Here is an 18,270-nt window from a genome sequence, read left to right as displayed (position 1 = left end):
CTGGTGGGAGGATTAGGAGCAAGGGCGCGGGGGGCGCTGGAACCGGACGGGGATCCCAGAAGGGACCTCGGGCCTGAAAGTCCGGGGGCCGCACCACCTCCCCCTGTGACATGTCCCACACTGCAGGGCACCCCGACAAACACGTGTTCCTTACAAAACTGCACGGACATCTCTGGCAGGGCTGCGAGGGCAGGCGGGCAGAAGGGTCGTCGAGGGTGGGGAGGGAAACGGGGAGTCGGGGGCACCTGTGATGTGGCGTCTGGGCAGCGAGGGAGGGGCCCGGCCGAGGTCTGGCTCCCAGCGCTCACCTTCCGGGCCTGGTCGTTGTCCTCTATCTGGCCCAGGTCTCTGCCGCTGGCCTGCGCGATCCTCTTCCCAGACACCAGGTTCCCCACCATCACAGAGGCAGGGCCGATCTCTGGACAGAAGCAGGGCGCGCAGGTGAGGAAAGCACACGCGGGCTCCCTTCCAACACGAGCTACCGCGGGGCGAGGAGCTGACTCTGGGCAAATCCTCCCGAGGCTGAGGCTTTGAAACATCTCGTTAGAACAGGGTTTCGAGCAAGTCACTACCGTGACAAGCAGGCAACAGTGAACGAGGCCCCGTAAGGGCACAGGAGGTCAGGCTTCCGCCAGCCCCTGGGGCCCTCCCGGGGCCCGCTGCCTGGGTTTTCCTGTATAATGCAGAAGACAAGGCTGGCATCTAAAAAGGGACGTAGTTCGCTCCAAGCAGGGAAAGACCTGCTCCCAGGTGCTCTCACGCACCACCGAGGCTTGACCGAAAACAGCCCCACGACCTTGTACATTCCACAGAAAAGCGCCTTCGGATGGACTGCGGGGCACGGCAGCGGGGAGGCGGGGCTCGGCCGCCCACCGACCCCATGGAGGCTGGAGGCCTCTGCACAACAGGGGGCTGTGCCAGCACAGCCCACGCCCCTCCCAGTCCGCCAGGGACGCAACGACGGAGCTGCGGCCAGAGTCCGTGCAGCGCTCCACACGAGCAAAGCAAACACAGCCTATTCTGACAGCCTTTCTCTTCTAACGAAAGAAAGAAGCTTCTTAAGGAGGTGCAGAGACGCTTTCGAAATGTGACTGCGAGAAACCCTAGACTTTCTTAGAACATCAGCATCCACGCTTTTGACCGAAGGAGGTCCCTCCCTGCACGTGAAAGGGCTGCTCACCCCCGTCTCACCTGAGCTCCACCCGGGGGGCCTGGGGGCCGGCTGGCTCCACGCCCACTGCGGCCCACATCCCCTGACCACCTCCCCCACGAAGGGCCATCAGGTCTGGGTCTCACTCTCCCACCCTCTGGCCCCAGAGCCTTGGGTCAGTTCCTGAACCCTCTGAGGCACAAGTGGTGGAGACCAGAGCGCCCACTTCGGGGCCCGTGAGGATGAAACGAGTTGACACATGGAGACATGGCAGCCTGGGCGCTGGTTGTCATCTGAACACCCCAGCCTGCCCGCCTCCCAGGTCTGTCTGCACATCAAGACCGGTGGCCCCAGGACAGAACAGCCGCTTCCTTGCGCTCCACATTCCTGCACGAAATTCTTTGCACTGATAACTGCGTGCTGCCCTAAAGAGCAGGACCAATCAGCTGCTGGGAGGCCCAAGTCCACTAATGGATCGTTACGTGTTCCCCAAACGGCCATCTTAACAATTGCATCAGTAGAAACGCTCAGGTCCGCAGAGGCTTCCACGCGCCTGCTGCTGGGCCGCAGAGGCCGTGTACGGAAGCCTTGTCTGCATTAGCGCGGGAGGCAGCCGTGACCCTGAGAGACTCTGTGCCAGAGACCACCCAGCAGGGGCGGTCCGACACCCAAACCAGGAGCGCTGGGCCCAGGCGCGGCCAACGCCTGTTCCCCGGATGGGGGGACTCTGCCTCCCATCCCCCGCTGGGCAGGATGCCACCGATGAGGGGGTTGCTTCCTTGGGAGGGTGAGGAGGGATGGGAGCCCCCCCAGGGCCAGGACCACCCCCCTGCCTGCACCCCCTCCAGACGTACCTGGCTGCTTCTGCCGGGGCTTAGGCAGGTTGGTGACACACGTGTGAGGACACATCAGGACGTTGCAGGGGTGAAGCGAGCCCTCCAGGAAAAGCTGCTTCGTCTCTGACAGATGGATCCCCCCGAGCGGGGTTTTGGGGAGGGTGTTTGCTGGAACCAAGGCCAGACAATAAACCCCAACTTGGTGTATGCTGTCAATTGCCTGCAAAGTTATGAGAGGGAATCGTGTTAAAAGAGGCACTACGAACAGACGTAGAGCAAATGCTCAGACGGCCAAGCACAGCCCACAGAGGCGCAGGCGGCACGAGCCGGGCTCCCCGCGGGGGTGCCGAGCTCGGAGGGCGGCTCACAGGACCGAGCGGCGCAAGCACTTGTGGACCACCACGTGCACAAGAGGGGACATTTGAGAAAGGAAAGCATGCTCTCAGGGAGGTGACGACACCTGCGCTGTGGCTCAGGACTGAGGGGCCAGCGCCACGACGCCTGGAGGCCTGCCCTTGCTCTGCTCGGCTGCTCCCTGCAACAGACGGCGAGCCCTAGGAGCCTAGGCAGGGGAGCACTACCTGGAGCACCCTGCTCATCCACTGGAAGCTGTCCTCCTCCGTGGAGTCCGGCCTCTGCTCAGCCACAATCACTATCCTCTCGTCGTGCAGGACGGTCACGGAGAACACAGCTATTCTGTGGGGACAGACGGCAGCGTGGTGAACACAGGCTGGAGGCACACGGAGGCCCGGCCCGCTGCCGGGGGCTCTGCAGCTGCTGACAGCCGCGCACAGGGCATCCCAGCGCCGACCCCAGCTGGTGAAGGCCGCGCCTGTCCTCGGCAAGGTGAGCGTGCCTTTGGGGAGAAGGCTGGCGAGGCCGGAGGGCAAACTGCCCACGTGCCCTGTGGAGGCCACCCAGGGCTCTGGGTGACAGGCTTCGTGCCTCGGGGGGGATGGAAACACTCGTGCGTGCTGAAATGCAGTGAGCCCCACAATTCGCATCGGGAGTTTGGGCCTCTGAAGCCGCAGTCTCCCTGTCAGCAGAAACTTGCTGCCTGGGAGCTGACGGTGTCCTGCTGGCCGTGTCTGCCTCACGGAAGCACAGGGGCTGGTGACTGGACTCCACGAAAGTGGCTGCACCACACCCAATAGCAAGCTTCACCACACCCAATAGCAAGCTTCACAGTCCCCCCTGCCACCAGCCTGGCAACCCGAGGAAGATCTCAAGCAGCGAGAACGCCCCGCCCAGGGGCCGTGGTCGGTGCTGGCCGTGTGCCCAGCAGGGGCCGGGGCCCCACCAGGTACAGAGCCCACAGGAGCCATATCCTGGGCAGCTTGTGGCTCAAGCGTGGCCTCTGGGTGGATGAACTGCAGCAAGAGAAATGCTCGGCTCTTTTCTGTGTAGTTAGCTTGTTAGAAATAAGGTTTTCAAATGGACATTCTTATTTAACTTGGAGACGTCCGTGAAAATACATTTATTAGGCTCAGGAAATTTCCATAACACTGGACATTCAGAGCTGCAGGGAAGCTCAGAAGGCACCGAGTCCAGGTCCACTTTTCACAGGAGAGGACACAGAGCCCCGTGAGTTTTAGTTTTTGCGGTGTGTACAACAAGCGTGGTCTGCAGAGAAGAGGGCCAACCGCAGAGAGCTCACCTTCCCCTGTAGACGAACTTCATGGGCTCCACGGCCAGGGCGGTGGCTACGATGTCGTCGGCGTTGTGTCTGCGTCCGCTGACCACCATGAGCCCGTCCATCTTGCCCACCACGAAGACCAGCCCCCCGGGGCCGACGAAACCCAGCAGGCCCGTCCTCACGAAGGGGTACTCGCTGACTGGGGCCCCCGAGCCCGTCACCGGGAACACCTGGGGGCAAGGAGCGCTGAGTGTCCGCCGGCCCCCGTCCGCCACCCTCCTCCTTGGACCCACCCACTGGACCTGCTCCCGTCCAGCCGGGTCTCTGCACCCGAAGCCAGCCCGAGCGGCCCAGGTCCAGGCAGCCGCAGCCCGTGGGCAGCCTGTGGGCAGCACCCTCCCACTGGCTCACGGCTCGTCCCCACAGGCCTCTCTTAAGAGGACCACAGTCAGCCTAATAAACACGGTTAATTCTGCTCTTAAAACCAGAGCACAAACAGGAGCAGAGGAGCAGGGCGCGTTTTAAATCACATCTGTCAGTTGTAAAAGGATCCTTGCTCATTAAAATGCTCTTTTTCCTTACTGGACACACACGGAAAAGAAAAATGCAGGCAAAGCACCATGAGTTCAAACCGTGACCCCTAGTTTCTGCCACCCTGATAGACACGTCGCGAGGGCAAGGGGATGAGCTGTGTGTAGACTGTGTCTGGCTCAGCTTCGGGGCATTCTGAACCCTGAATCCACATGGACAAAGCTGCCTGTACCAGGTACCACGTCACGTGCTCACATCCGCGGTTCTACATGTCAAGAAATTTCCCGCCCCCCGAGTCCCAATTGCACATGTGCACTTGGTCGAAGCGCGTTCCTCTCCAGGTTAGGCACGCTCGCTGAAAAGACACAACTTCTGAGACCAGGGATGTGTGTGCTAACTGCATGCCACACATACGGGCTGCAGTGTGTGTGTGTGTGTGTTCACACCGGGTCACGGCTGGCCGAGGCCGCAGGCCCTGAGGGGCCCGCTGCTCCTCCGAGAGGCCATGCACGCTGTGCTCGTGCCCCAGCCACCCCCCCGTCTGCTGGGCCCTCACTAAATGAGTGGAAACAGCAATACAAAAAGCCCTTTTAAAGACACTAGGGAGCTCTTTTTCAGCTCCGGTTATGAGGTGAAAACAAGGCTGTTAAGCCAGATTTACTGAAAACTATAAAAACGGCAGGAGAAAGCGCAACCCTCTGCCTTGCTATGGAGACTCTCCACGGAGAAACGGCCACCTCCTCCTTCCCATCTGCTCCCGTAGCTGGCGCTGGCGCTGGCTGGCTGCTCGGGCTCCGCTCCCACCTACCTCGAAGGTGTTCTTGGTCATACCCGAGAGGCCGTAATAGGACGTGCCCGTTGCAACCGCACACACGCAGAGCTCCCCGACCTCGTCCGTCCTGCACAGCTGGGGGACCCCGTCGGGCTTCACTGAGCACATGACGGCTGAGCGCACAACAGGCGGCACGAGAGAGGGGCACGGGCAGGCACCGGAGGAAAAAAATGAACGGATGTGAGAAGAACGCAGATGAGCAGAAGCAGAATCTGCAGCAAACCTGTACCCGGAAGTGAGCCAGGTGCTCGCGGACCACGGGAACATCCAACTGCATCGTCCCGACGTCGGTAAATAATGGCAATGCTTTACTGTTAGTGTGTAAATCGTACTTAAGGGGAGTGATTCCTTTTGCCACCAAGACATGAGGGTGACACTAGAAGTCACTGCCACACAGCACGTCATCGACCAGTGAGTGCACACAGCCTCCAGGATGAGGCCTCAATGCTGAAACCACTGAGCACAAAATACTTGCTCGATAGTCTCCCAAGCTTTTCTACTTGTTTAAAATTATTTTTTATTTTTTTCTTCTTCAGCCACGCCCATGGCATATGGAAGTTCCCAGGCCAGGGATCGAATCTGAGCTGCAGCTGCCACCTACGCCACAGCCACAACACCACCAGATCCTTAACCCACAGTGCTGGGCTGGGGATTGAACAGGGGCCATGGCAGAGACAATGCCAGATCCTTAGCTCGCTGCGCCACAGCAGGAACTCCCTCCCAAGCTCTTCTAAACAGAAAGCCTCGCACATCCCATGGGAATCTCGATCTCTGATCTCAAATTCCGTGTCTGGGCCTTCAGAGGAGGCCGGGTGCTGTAATTCTCCCATCCGTGGCCCCGCAGAGCATGTGCCGCAGGGGCCGGGAGCTGTGCTTCCGGGAGGTGGAGGGTGCGCGTGGTGAGCTGCCTGCAAAGAGCGAATGAGGCCTCCCCGTCAGCCCCAGGTTGGCAACGGGGATGGGAGGCTGGACCTCAACACAGAGCTGGAGGAGACGCGGGAAGACGTGCGGTGCAGCTCACTCGCGGCAGGAAAAGTTCAAGTTAAAATGACACCGAAATAGTCTTCACCCATCGGATTGATGAAAATCACAAAGTCTGAAATCCAGAGTTCCCATCGTGGCTCAGCAGTTAACGAACCTGACTAGCGCCCATGAGGACTCGGGTTTCATCCCTGGCCTCACTCAGTGGGTTAAGGATCTGGTGTTGCTGTGAGCTGTGGTGTAGGTCACAGACGCATCTTTGATCCCGAGTTGCTGTGGCTGTGGTGTAGGCTGACAGCTACAGCTCTGAATGGACCCCTAGCCTGGGACCCTCCACATGCTGTGGGTGTGGCCCTAAAAAGACAAGAAGACAAAAAAAAAAAAAAAAAACCAACCCCAAGTCAAGCTACAGTGGGAAGGGGTGTCAGCCCTTCGGCCAGGTGCCCTGCACGCTGTCTCTAGACCTCTCCCTGCAGCTCTTTCGAGCCCGTGTGCCGACTGCAGCACAGACAGGTTACTCACTGCACCACCCACCCAGCAGCAGTGAAGGGCAGGGGGTCAGGCAGTGGGAGGGCGGGGATACTTCTCAGCCTGGGAAGGAATGCGTGAGCTCTTCATGCGCTTCAAGACTCAAGACCCAAGGAGGCCTGCAGGGTTCCACTGTTACAGGGACTTTTTTTAAGAATAGGAAAAAGGATTCGTGAGTGCATGCCAGCCCACGTGCCTGTGTCTGCAGCTCTGCACACCTCCCTCTTCTGCAGCTGCCTCCACTGGCTGGAAAGGTTTTTCACTGGACAACCTTCTGATCTACTGAGGTTGGAACTATGGGGAATCTATTACTTATTTGAAAAATAAATGTTTGGGTTTTTTAAAAAAAATTTTTAGCCATACCCACACCAGGTGGAAGTTCCTGGGCCAGGGATCGAACCCATGCCACAGCAGTGACCTGGGCTGCTGCTGTGACAATGGTAATCCGTAACCTGCTGCACAAGGGAACTCCACTAATTGTTTTTTAGGAGCTCCCGCTATGGTGCAATGGGATTGGCAGCATCTTGGCAGCTCTGGGACATGGGTTTCATCCCAGGTCTGGTACAGTGGATGAAAGATCCAGCGTTGCTGCAGCTGTGGCTTAGTTTGTAGCTGCAGCTCAGAGCTGATACCTGGCCCAGGAGCTCCATAAGCTGCAGGGCGGCCAAAACAAACAAAAAGACCCCTTGTTTTTTAAAAACAAGAAAGGAATGGAGTCAGGAGGCCTGGCTGAAGCTGAAGCAGTACTGAGCACACGGGCCTGGCTGAGCCCGGCCCCAGCGAGGCAAGACCCCCAGGGCATGGAAGAAAAGCGGCCCCAGGAAAGGGAGCCCACTCCCTGGGGGACAGCACTGTGGGAGGCAGGGCCAGGGGACCAGGGCCCCTCCTGTCAGCACAGTCCTGCCCTAGCGAGGGCACAGGCAGGGCCAGGGTGGAGAGGCAGGAGGGGCTCAGCAAGGCCAGCTCCGCAGTTGGGGGCTGGTCTGTACGAAACCTGGAGCCCATCGCTGTGACTTAAAGGGCTCCTGTGCCACGGATCTGCCCACGGCGCCAGGATGGCCAACGGGAGACTGACCTGCACAGGTCTGTCTACAGATGCAGCCGGTGCCTCCTGGGTCCTGGGGTGCATGCAACACAGAGAGGCCCTTCCTCAGCCCTGGACACAGCCTAGGTTTTCGTTTACCAGGAGAGGCAGTGGCACTGCCCATCCTATGCTGAAGCTTGGCAGACACGTGACGAGAGCAGCAGTCAGGCTGCAGTGGGTGCGCCCACAGTTCAGGGCATGGGGACGCCGGCTGGGCCAGCAGGGGAGGTGGCCAGTCCATCGGCCTGGCTGGGGTCCGAGTTGGACGCCTGCACCACCTGCGCCCAGGGCCCACCCTCACCTCCAGGCATCACGAGGCCGACGTCCTGCACGGTGAGCACAGACAGCTTCTCCTCTGAGTCCACCCGGATGACGCCGTAGGTCAGCCCGTGCATGGAGAGGACGCCGCGGCCTGGGGGCTGGTTGCTGTCGTCAGTGGGCCTGCAACGGCAGTTTGTGTCTGATCAGAAGCACGTCAGCTGTCCCGCCACAGACCCATGAGTCCATGTGCTGCACACACCCAGGCCGCACCTCTGGGTCCGGAGGCTTCGGACGGCAGGCCCAGCTGCCGCGTGATGCTGCTGTTCTCAGCCTCCGTTTTCTCTGCTGGGACGGCCCTAACGTCTGCTCGTTCTCCCTCCCGGTTCCCGAGACGCGAAGACTCGGCAGTGCCCCTGTCCGCACCTTCCCCGCGCCCATCCGCCGTGGACGGGCCGTCTCCTCCTCCCGCCGCCCTCTCTCTGCAAGGTCGGATCTCCCAGGTTTGAAAGTGGCTAAGGAGGAGAGTCCCATCCCCCAGAAGAAGATGACAGCAGTGAGGAGAGAGTCGGCCTCCGGGTCAGACGGGACCGTGCACGGAGGCTCCCGCGCTCAGCTGTATGTGTCAGAACTGCGAGCACCTGGGGGAGGGCCCAGCTGGACGGCAGGAGGAACAGCCGCCACCCCCACCTCGCCGCCTCTGACTCCCCGAAGCCTCGGCCCGCTCCCTGCGAGCTGTTCTGGCAGACAGCTGCAGGGCTTCCTCTCCAACATGCGACTGCTCCGCACCCCCCCCAAAGCAGCACCCCTCCTCCTGTCTCCTGGGCAGGCGCCGTCTAACTCTGCACACGCCTCCCCATCACAGCCTGCACGTGCTGGGGCAGGAGGGCTGCCCCGCCCCTGGAGAAGCACGGCAACAAACAGCCGCTGAGCAATTCCGTGAACAAAGAAAACATGGGTTTTACCCCAGAAAACTAAAGATTCTTCAATGTGAGCAAAGTGGGAGCGTACAAGTGAGGAAAACCTCACGTTCGTTTCTGTAATTTTCCACATGCAGATGCTTAATGGGGTTTCAGGGTCTAATACAGGGACTGTAAACAGAAGTTTGCTGTATAGCTTAAAAATATAATGAAGGTTGGAGTTCCCATCGTGGCTCAGTGGTTAATGAATCTGACGAGGAACCATGAGGTTGCAGGTTCGATTCCTGGTCTTGCTCAGTGGGTTAAGGATCCGGCATTGCTGTGAGCTGTGGTGTAGGTCACAGAGGAGGCTTGGATCCTGCATTGCTGTAGCTGTGGTGAAGGCCGGCGGCTACAGCTCTGATTGGACCCCTAGCCTGGGAACCTCCATGTGCCGTGGGAGCGGCCCTAGAAAAGGCAAAAAGACAAATAAATAAATAATATAATGAAGGTCTATAATGAAGCTATATAAATGGGGAAACATAAAAGTTAAAATTTGCAAGAAGAGGAGTTCCTGCTGTGGCTTGTTGGTAAAGAGCCCGACTAGTTTCCATGAGGATATAGGTTAGATCCCTGACCTCACTCAGTGGGTTGAGGATTTGGTGTTGCTGTGGCTGTGGTGTAGGCCAGCAGCTGCAGCTCTAATTCAACCCCTGGACAAGGAATTTCCATATCCCCCAGGGCACAGCCTTCAAAACAAAACAAAAACAATTTTGCAAAAAGAGATTTCATTTGAATCAAGCAACTGGTGTATTTTAAAAAGAAGCATATGTTATGTGTCAATTATATCTCAATAAAAAATACAGAGAGAGAACATGCTTGTGGCTGTGGGGGGTAAGGAAGGGAAGGATTGGGAGTTTGGGATTCGCAGAGGCAAACTCTTACACAGAGAATGGGTGAGCAACTTGGCCCACCGCAGACACAGGGAACTACGGTCACTCTGCCGTGACAAACGGGATAACGGTAAAAATACGGAGAAGAGTGTGTGTGTGTGTGTGTGTGTGTGTGTGTGTGTGTACACAACGGGCTCATTTGGCTGTACAGAAGAAATTAACACAATGCTGTAAATCAACCATACTTCAATGAAATTAAAAAAAATTTTGAACTATAAAGGCAGCTGTGATTCAAGAAAAATTAGACTGAAAACTGCTCATGGAAATATAAAATAAAATCCAATTCTAAGTTGAAAAAAATATAAAGAAGCCTAAGAGTCTGAAAATAGAACTCTTCCGTCTGTAACCGTCAAAAAGAGAAACTACTCCGGAGTCTCTACTCATCTCCTGGCCTTTTCTTTTCCAAAGACCCCAACAAATCAATAGCTGGGAATGAAGGTCGGGGAGCCCTGCAGGAACCCTCTGCTTCCAGGACTCTTACCCTCATCCTTGGTCGAGGCCCCAGGTGAGGTCAGAGATCATAAGCCTGAGTATCTGCTGTGGGTTGAACGCTGTCCCCCCACAAAAGACATGTCCCGGTCCTAACCCCTGAACCTTGAAAGTGACCCTACTGGGAAATAGGGTCTTTTCAATGGAACCGGGATGAGAAGGGGGTGTCCCTGTAAGAAGAGAAAGGAGGTACAGACACAGGCAGAAGGCCGTGTGACATGGGCAGGCGTGGGAGAGGCACCTGCAGCCAGACGGGCCTGAATGGCTCCCCTCAGAGCCCACAGAAGGGCCCGTGCCTGCACCCCGGACTTCTAGACTGAGAACTGTGAGGACAGAGTCCTGCTGTTTAAAGGTACCCGGTCTGAGGCCCTCTGTTAATGAACACTCAGAGTAGCAACAGCCCTAGCAAACGACTCCTCCGAGCGGTAACACTTAAAAGCAAAATGCTGGACCGGCCAAGACACTCCCAAGCCTGGGAGGATGAGAACTAGTGTATGGTGACCGGGACCGCTGCGCAGGAGAAGCCAGGAGGGAGGTGTTCCTTCGCAACCCGACAGCGTACGGCCTGTCCTAGTGACAAGACCCACCTTCCTACGTTTAATGATAGTGAGAGTCAATACTGAAGCACCGTAAAAACATGAGCTACACTTGTTGCAAGAAGTTTTCAACCGCATCCGTGAAATGGTCGTCACGGAAGACCGCGTCGGCTCAGCTAAAATGTGAACCAACAGCACCAGTCGCACGTTACTAAATCGAAGCCATGTTTACACTAAGTCCCCAGCCAGGCAGAGATCCTCAGACCCCTGGGTTTTTCTCTTTGCGGATTTGCAAAATACATGCAACACGGAGCAGAGAAGCACCTGAATTCCCGGGCACAGAACCCACGGCCCTGCTGCCCCACCTCACCGCGGACGACGGCACTTCCCGCCCTGTCCCACAGCTTGCCGGCTGGACCCGCTGTGCCGACTGCGCCCTCCGGATGAGGCGGCTGTGCTCGGCTGAGCTCTCCACACCCCGACGTGCTTACTACAGCGAACCTACCAGTCTCCCATTTGGCAGATTAGAAAGCCAAGGCACAGCAACACTGACTCGGTTGCAGACCCGCGCAGAGCACCCCCCCCCCCCACTTCCCCCAGTACCTTGCCTGCCTCTGGTCTAGAAGACCACGCTTAGTTCACTGGAGGGTCTCTTTCCCTGGAGTTTTAGAACAGTGGCAAGAACGAGCAGCACGTGAGCACATCCTTCGTGTGGACAAGCCAAACACTGCAGGAGCACACACGGCAAGAGGCACACGTACTCCAGCCACTCCCTCCCCAGGCAGCCATCACCCACACTTTAAACATCAAGTGCCAGTCTGTTTGTTTAGGGTTTTTTTGGCTGCAACCATGGCAGATGGAAGTTGCCAGGCCAAGGATTGAACCCGAACTCAGCTGCGGCCTGTGCCACGGCTATGGCAACACTGGATCCTTAACCCACTGTGCCACACAGGAACGTCCAAGTCCCGGCTTCTTTAGTATGCATTTTCCTATGAGATATGTGCACACCCACATCTATTTAGCTACAAAGAAAAGTAGGGCCACACTATATGTATTCTTCTGCAACGTGCTTTTTTTCACCAAGAATCTTGTACGTCTTCCCACTGTGCGCATGTGAAACACATATCGTATGTGTACGGGACATACCAATAAATTGACCTGTATTAATGATTAGATGGCGTTCAGTAATGTGAATATATGTTTATCTTATTTCATTTAATTTTTATGCATTTGGAAATATTTCTGTAAGATACTTATCTAGAAAGGGAAGGGAGAAATCAAAAAGCATATACATTTAAACTTTTTCTTTATATTTGTTTTTTAGGGAGGTCCCCAGGCTAGGGGTCAAATCAGAGCTACAGCTGCCGGCCTGTCCACAGCCACAGCAACACGGGATCCAAGCTGTGTCTGCAAGCTACACCACAGATCACGGCAACGCTGGATCCCCGACCCACTGAGCAAGGCCAGGGATCGAACCCGCATCCTCATGGATACTAGTCAATTCGTTTCCACTGTGCCCCCATGGGAACTCCTACATTTAAATTTTTAGTAAAGCCTGAATACCTTCCCCAAAGACCATGTCATTCTGCAATTCCACTAAGAGCATATGAGCAGCAACACTTTTTCACTCACTAGACCCACCTTTCGCATGCGTGCCTGGGATGCAGTTGTGAGCATCCTCTGTGTGAGCCACCCTGCCCTGTACAGCGACCTGAGACAGGCACGACTGCTCTCCCCTCACAGGCAGGAAGTGCGCTGCCGAGGTCACAGCAGACCAGGCAGGGTACTCAGAACGGCTTGGAACGCGTGCCTGCGACCTCGGGGCCAAGCCGCCCCTCGGCCTCACCCGTTTCCACACACACGTGCCAACACCGACTGTCAGCCTCGTAACTGTTCCCCGCGCGGTGAGCACAATGCATTCCTCACTGTTGCTCCCATTTGCATTTCCACGAATATTAAGCAGGTCAGAAGACTGTTTTCTCCGTTAACACTTTCCCAGGAAATAAAAAGTCCACGTCGCTAAACGAGGTGGGTGGGGGAAACTAACCCCAGCGAGAAAAGTCCCTAGGAATTTCCAGAACATCTACCTCTCGTTCTCAGACACTGCAGATGAAGTAACGGCCGAGAGCGCCCTGCACCCGTCTGGCAACGTCCAGGTGCGACTCCAAGACGACCGCGTGTTCCTGGGTGTCACACGCGCATGACTCAGGGAGGACTCCTCTGGGACCTCAGGACCCCGCAGAGTGGCCTTCTCAGCCTAGGAACGCGGGCAGGTGAACAGCCAACATGCGGCTGCAGCGACAGGGGTCAGGACCGACTCGAGGACCAGGGAAGGGGCGTCGGCTGAGCGCTCGGCCGCGTGAGGAACGACAGAGGCCTGTGGGTGGGCACGCCACCTGTCCTGCTTCCGGCAAGCTCTCCAACTCCGGTTCTTAAAAAGCCCCCACGTCCTGTGGTGAACGCCTTCCTTTCCTCCTGGGAAGCATCTTCTCTTAGGGGAATGCTGCTGGGGGTGATGCGGGCGGCCAGTCCCAGCCGGGGCAGCACACCAAGGAGCTGCCAGCTCTGCGGATCACCTCTGCGCCCTGACGCTCACGAGCAGGACAGCTGAGGTGACCATCAACTCTGCGCACTCCGACCCTTCCAGCAGCCCCCTTTCACGTAGGGCTGGGTGTTCTGGTGCTTCCAAGAGGGGTGACGTCAAGATACTTAATGGTCGTTTTGGCCACAGGCGCCACCCCATCAAGCCTGGCATCCACTCAGGAAGGACCAGCCCGGAGCAGCCTGAGGAGACTGCTCTGCAGCTCTGCTGGCTCTGCGTTCAAACCTGCAGTGGATCCTCAAATTATAAAGAAACTAAGTTGAAAAGAACCCTGGTATGTCTCCCCAAAACTGAATAATCATTTCTATGAAGTAAGTGATCACAACTTAACTTCTCTGCTTTAAAAAATTCTGATTTTTCTTTTCTTTTTTAAATTGTTGTGTTAGCTTCAAGGTGTACAGCAAAGTGATTCGGGGGGGGGTGTACATATGTATTTTTTTTAGATATATATATGTAGGTCTTTAATTCATTTTTTAGTTTATTTTTGTACATAGTGTTAGAGAATGTTCTAATTTCATTCTTTACATGCACCTGTCCACTTCTCCCAGCACCACTTATGGAAGAGGCTGTCTTTCCCCCCTGTATATTGTTGCCTCCTTTGTTGCAAATGGACAGTAAGTGCATGGATTTATTTCTGGGCTTTCCATCCTGTGTCTGGTTTTGTGCCAGTACCGTACTGTTCTGATTACTACGGCTCTGTACTCTAGTCTAAAGTCAGGGAGCCTGATTCCTCCAGCTCTGTTGTTCTTTTGCAAGATTGCTTTGGCTATTTGGGATCCTTTGTGTTCCATGCAAATTTTAAGATTATTTGCTCCAGTTCTATGAAAAATGTCATCAGTAATTTGACAACGATCTCATTACAAAATTTATATACAGAAATTTGTTGCACTTCTATACACTAACAACGAAATGTCAGAAAGAGAAATTAAGGAAATAATGCCATTTATCATCACATTAAAAAGAATACAATACCTAGGAAGAAACCTACCTAAGGAGGCAAAAGACTAGTACTCCCAAAACTATAAGATACTGATGAAAGAAACTGAAGACAACACAGACAGAAAGACGTACTGTGTTCTTGGATTGGAAGAATCAATATTAAATATTAAAATGACCACACTACCCATGGCAATCTACAGATTCAAAAATCTGGATTTTTCAACATTTGCTGAACATGAGTTAACCCTCTAGAACACCAGCCAAGTGAGGTATTTCTGCCTGGTTTCCCCCCAGAATGGAAGAAATGTTGGCAAGACACCTGTCCTGGGTAACCTCACCCACTTGTGGATCAAGTCTCCCCTACTTCTCTAGGCTGCCCCTTGCCCAGGAGGGTGCCAGCAGCAGTGCCTTCACATATGCCCTACCCCACCCCCACCATGGTAGCAGCTGACTGGACCAGCCTCACCAATCAGAGCCTCTCCTCCAGGAATCTGGGCTTGAGGCAGAGTAACAGCCCGGTTCTGGAAGGAGATGGAGAGCAAGACCCTGGGGCTACAATCTGCCACACGAATGGAAACAGTCCTGGAGAGATATATCCATGTGGGATGCAGTAAGAACCTCCTGGGTCCTGGCACGATTTCCATGTACTCCCTGAGTGCTCAAGCCCCACAGGACTCCCTGGGTCCCCCCCAAAAACCCTCCTGTGAAGATCTATATGGGAAAAGAATCGGAAAAAGAATGGATGCATGTAGGTGTAACTGAATCACTTTGTTGTACAGCAGAAATTATTACAATATGGTAATAAATCAACTATACTTCAGTAAAATTAAAAAAACACACATTTGCTGAGCTGTGAAAAAACAACATGGAACCAGAGACAGGCTGGAAAGGAGAGGAAGAGGTGCAAACAAAAGAACAAATGCCTACAGCACATTCTTTTAAGGAGCAGGAACCCCGGGAAGAGACGTCCTGCACCTGCGTCCTCATGGATACCAGTCAGATGGCTTGTTTCTGCTGAGCCACGGCGGGAACTCCTCCCTGGTTGTTCTAAATTTTAAGAAATTATGACAGTGAACTGTTTCTGGCTGCTATAGCTCCCCGTGGCGATGGCTTCACGGCACCAGGTGCCTGGTCTGGCCTGCAGGAGGGCGACCCTGAGCAGAAGGACCCAGCAGGTCTTGCTGCACTCGTCAAACACAAGGGCTGAATGCTTACGTGCAAGCAAAGTGTGTATCATTTTTGAGGATTATAAACTACTTCTGGTAAAACCAGTTTGGGATTAGAAACTGACACTTTCTCTTTAATCACAAAGCTTTTCCCTTTCAACCCAGTGAACTATTAACAAGTTCAACTTCAGAAATACAAGCTGCATTCATACAAGCTATGTGCGACTGTGCCACCCAAGTGCCACAGGTGGTGAGCCCAGGCGGAAACATGGGCTGCTTCCCTTCTTGCACCGTGAGCACCGCTCAGAACGCGTAACACAAGCTCATGAGCCCAGCAGGGCACCGGCAGGGGGACAGCTCTCAGCCTCTCTGGGGGACAGTCTCACACCTGAGATGTGTGATGAAGATCCCAGCGCCTCCCCAACCCCCTCTCCCCACCAAAGCCAGTGTCACCAGCCATGGCACGCTATGGGCTGGAGACCCACAAGGTATTTCTGTCACCTGTGCCCATGGGCCCGTCCTGCTTTGGGCAACAGTGGCGAGGGCTCTGAGGTGCGCCAGGCCCAGAGGCACGGAGAGCGTGGGAGACAGGCAGCAGGCCTGGCTTGCGGCCGGCCCATCGTTTGTCGCCAAGGAGCAGGCTGGGAGCTAGTGGGTACAGAAGTGTCTCACAGGCCCCACGAGATACACTAAGTACCAGCCCCTAATTTGTCTGGTTTTGATAATAAATTTTTAATCTTTCTAAAGAAAGATTAAAAAAAGATTTTCAAAGATGTCTAGAGAAACAATTAAAAACGCTCTGCTTCCCCTTTCACCTTCTGCCAGTCAACCGGGCATAACCTATATTACGTAAAGGGTACAGAGAACACACTTTTAGGAAAAGCAAATGAACAAATCATTTGATCACAAGAGCTCCAGATTTTCTACATGCGTGAATCACTCATTCTATGAATCTGCAGGTAGAGGGGAATTGGGAGACAGCCGAGTCCAAGCACCTCGCCTCTTGACAGAGGAAACTGAGTTCCTGGCGGAAAGGGAGGTGCCCCGGGTCACGGGACCAGCCACGAGCAGGCAGGGCGACCAGGACCCTGGCCCCACCGCACTGCTGGAGGCTGGTCTCCTCACGGTCCAACTGACGCCAGCCCGAACACTGATCCCTGCAAAGCGTCTTCGTGGCAAACCTGGTCCTGCAGCCTGATGCGTCCTGTACTCTGAGGTCAGGCATAAACGCCAGAGGATTTGTGGCAAACCTTCTGTTTTGGGGGCGACAATGCCACACTTTAAAAAATGAAGACTGGATTCTGGTTAATGGTGCCATATTTCCTCAGCAATTTAAATTACGTCACATACTTTTCATTTTGGGTTCAACCAAAATTAAACGCTGCTTCTGACACTTGAAAAATTTTCAATTTCTCAACCTGGCGAGAAATTCAATTAACCAGGCGATCTGGTCAATTTCACATTAACAAACACCTGAAAGCATCCGAAGGTTTCTCTCTGGTGCACAGCGGTGCGACACGAAGTAAAACCCACTCGCAGACAGAACCCAAAGATGCTGACTAAGTCATGCACAGGCTGCAGATGTCTGGAGGATACAGACCTTCCTTCTTCGTGTCCGGTGGATAACTGGGAGCTGCCGATGACAGGCCTTTCCAGCCCCTCCCACTCTGGGCAGGGTGAGCCGTAAGCGCAGCCCGTCCCTGACAAGCGCTGATGGCTCTGACACAGGCGGTGATGCCAGCATGGCCCGGGACCAAGGGCGCTGAGCTGGCCTTGTCAGGATCCCGGGAAGCCCAAGCCCAAGCCCAGGCCCGAGTGGCAGAGACCGCAGGCCCAAGACGCCTCTGGTATGCCCGACGAAGAGCTTCAAGGCTCAGAAAACCAGTGTTTTTGGAGTAGAGCGTGTGCAGTACTGCAGAGGGCAGAACATGCAGACGACCCAGAAACCACGTCAAAGGGCACAGCGGTGGCCTCAAAACTTTCCCTTCCGCCAACACTTACTCTGTTCCACCCTCACGTGAAACCTGAGCCTGACCCGGCAAATGCAAATGCGAGTCACCTGCAGGCAGACTCCCACGTGCCCAGGAGTTGCCTGACTCTCCAGGGAGACGCCTGTCCTAACGACGGAAGCTAGACTATTTACGAGAACCCGTTCCAGCATAAACAAGGATAAAACCTCACCCGCACTAAGACCAGCTGCGATGACTGCCAGGTCTCCGCGGCTGCTGGAGGAGACCCCACCCCAGGCCCCCCCACTCCAATTAACACAGCCGGTACCTCCGAATGGCCACAGTCAGCGCCTCTGGTGAGCTGGCACAGGGACAGATGACCTCCTGGCGCAGGCCTTTGCTTTGGAAGACATTGAGAAATGCGTCGCAGGAAGAAATTGACCCTGGAGGGCAAGAGGGGACCAGAATCAGACAGTGCGTGCAATGGGAGGGATTAAAAACATCCCGAGAGACAGAAGAATGCATTTGCAGTTAGGACTTGGGTTCACGTGGAGGTGGACAGATGGGAAAATACTACTGTTTATGTCACAATGAAAGATAATATTACTCCCAAACTACAAACTCAAGAATTTAAAAAATGCCACTTCTATACTTAAGACATTTTTGCTGACTGAGGGACCTAATGGCACCAGTTTTCTGAGGCGTGTTCTGCCATTTTCATATTGCAAGAGGGAGTAAATCTAAACCCAGCTAAACGAAGAAAACATTCCTCTGCAGTAACACGCGTGATGAGGTCAAGGTGCAATTATTAGGAGCCTCTCAGCTAAACCAGTTCACCGTGCTTCCTACAAAGCATTCCACGCTGCAGAGTCACTGCAGAACAACTGTGTATTCAAGAGCC

The 18,270-nt window shown here is 54.9% G+C and overlaps 1 protein-coding gene across 2 annotated transcripts in view; it reads right to left on the bottom strand.

Moving 5' to 3' along the window:
- The window catches only part of DIP2C (disco interacting protein 2 homolog C), a 330,049-nt gene that overhangs the window by 60,246 nt on the left and 251,533 nt on the right, over window positions 1-18,270 (bottom strand). For both annotated transcript variants that reach the window (XM_047754739.1, XM_047754740.1), the window contains 7 exons: window positions 17,698-17,812; window positions 7,880-8,019; window positions 4,962-5,098; window positions 3,644-3,852; window positions 2,568-2,682; window positions 2,005-2,206; window positions 309-418 (listed from right to left, as the gene is read on the bottom strand). In XM_047754739.1, coding sequence (XP_047610695.1) covers window positions 309-418; window positions 2,005-2,206; window positions 2,568-2,682; window positions 3,644-3,852; window positions 4,962-5,098; window positions 7,880-8,019; window positions 17,698-17,812 — 1,028 coding nt within the window. The remainder of the gene's footprint in view (window positions 1-308; window positions 419-2,004; window positions 2,207-2,567; window positions 2,683-3,643; window positions 3,853-4,961; window positions 5,099-7,879; window positions 8,020-17,697; window positions 17,813-18,270) is intronic.

This window comes from Phacochoerus africanus, chromosome 12 (assembly GCF_016906955.1).
Source record: "Phacochoerus africanus isolate WHEZ1 chromosome 12, ROS_Pafr_v1, whole genome shotgun sequence".
Lineage (NCBI taxonomy): Eukaryota > Metazoa > Chordata > Mammalia > Artiodactyla > Suidae > Phacochoerus > Phacochoerus africanus.
Note: the sequence above shows the minus strand (reverse complement) of the source record. Positions and strands in the feature narration are given on the sequence as shown.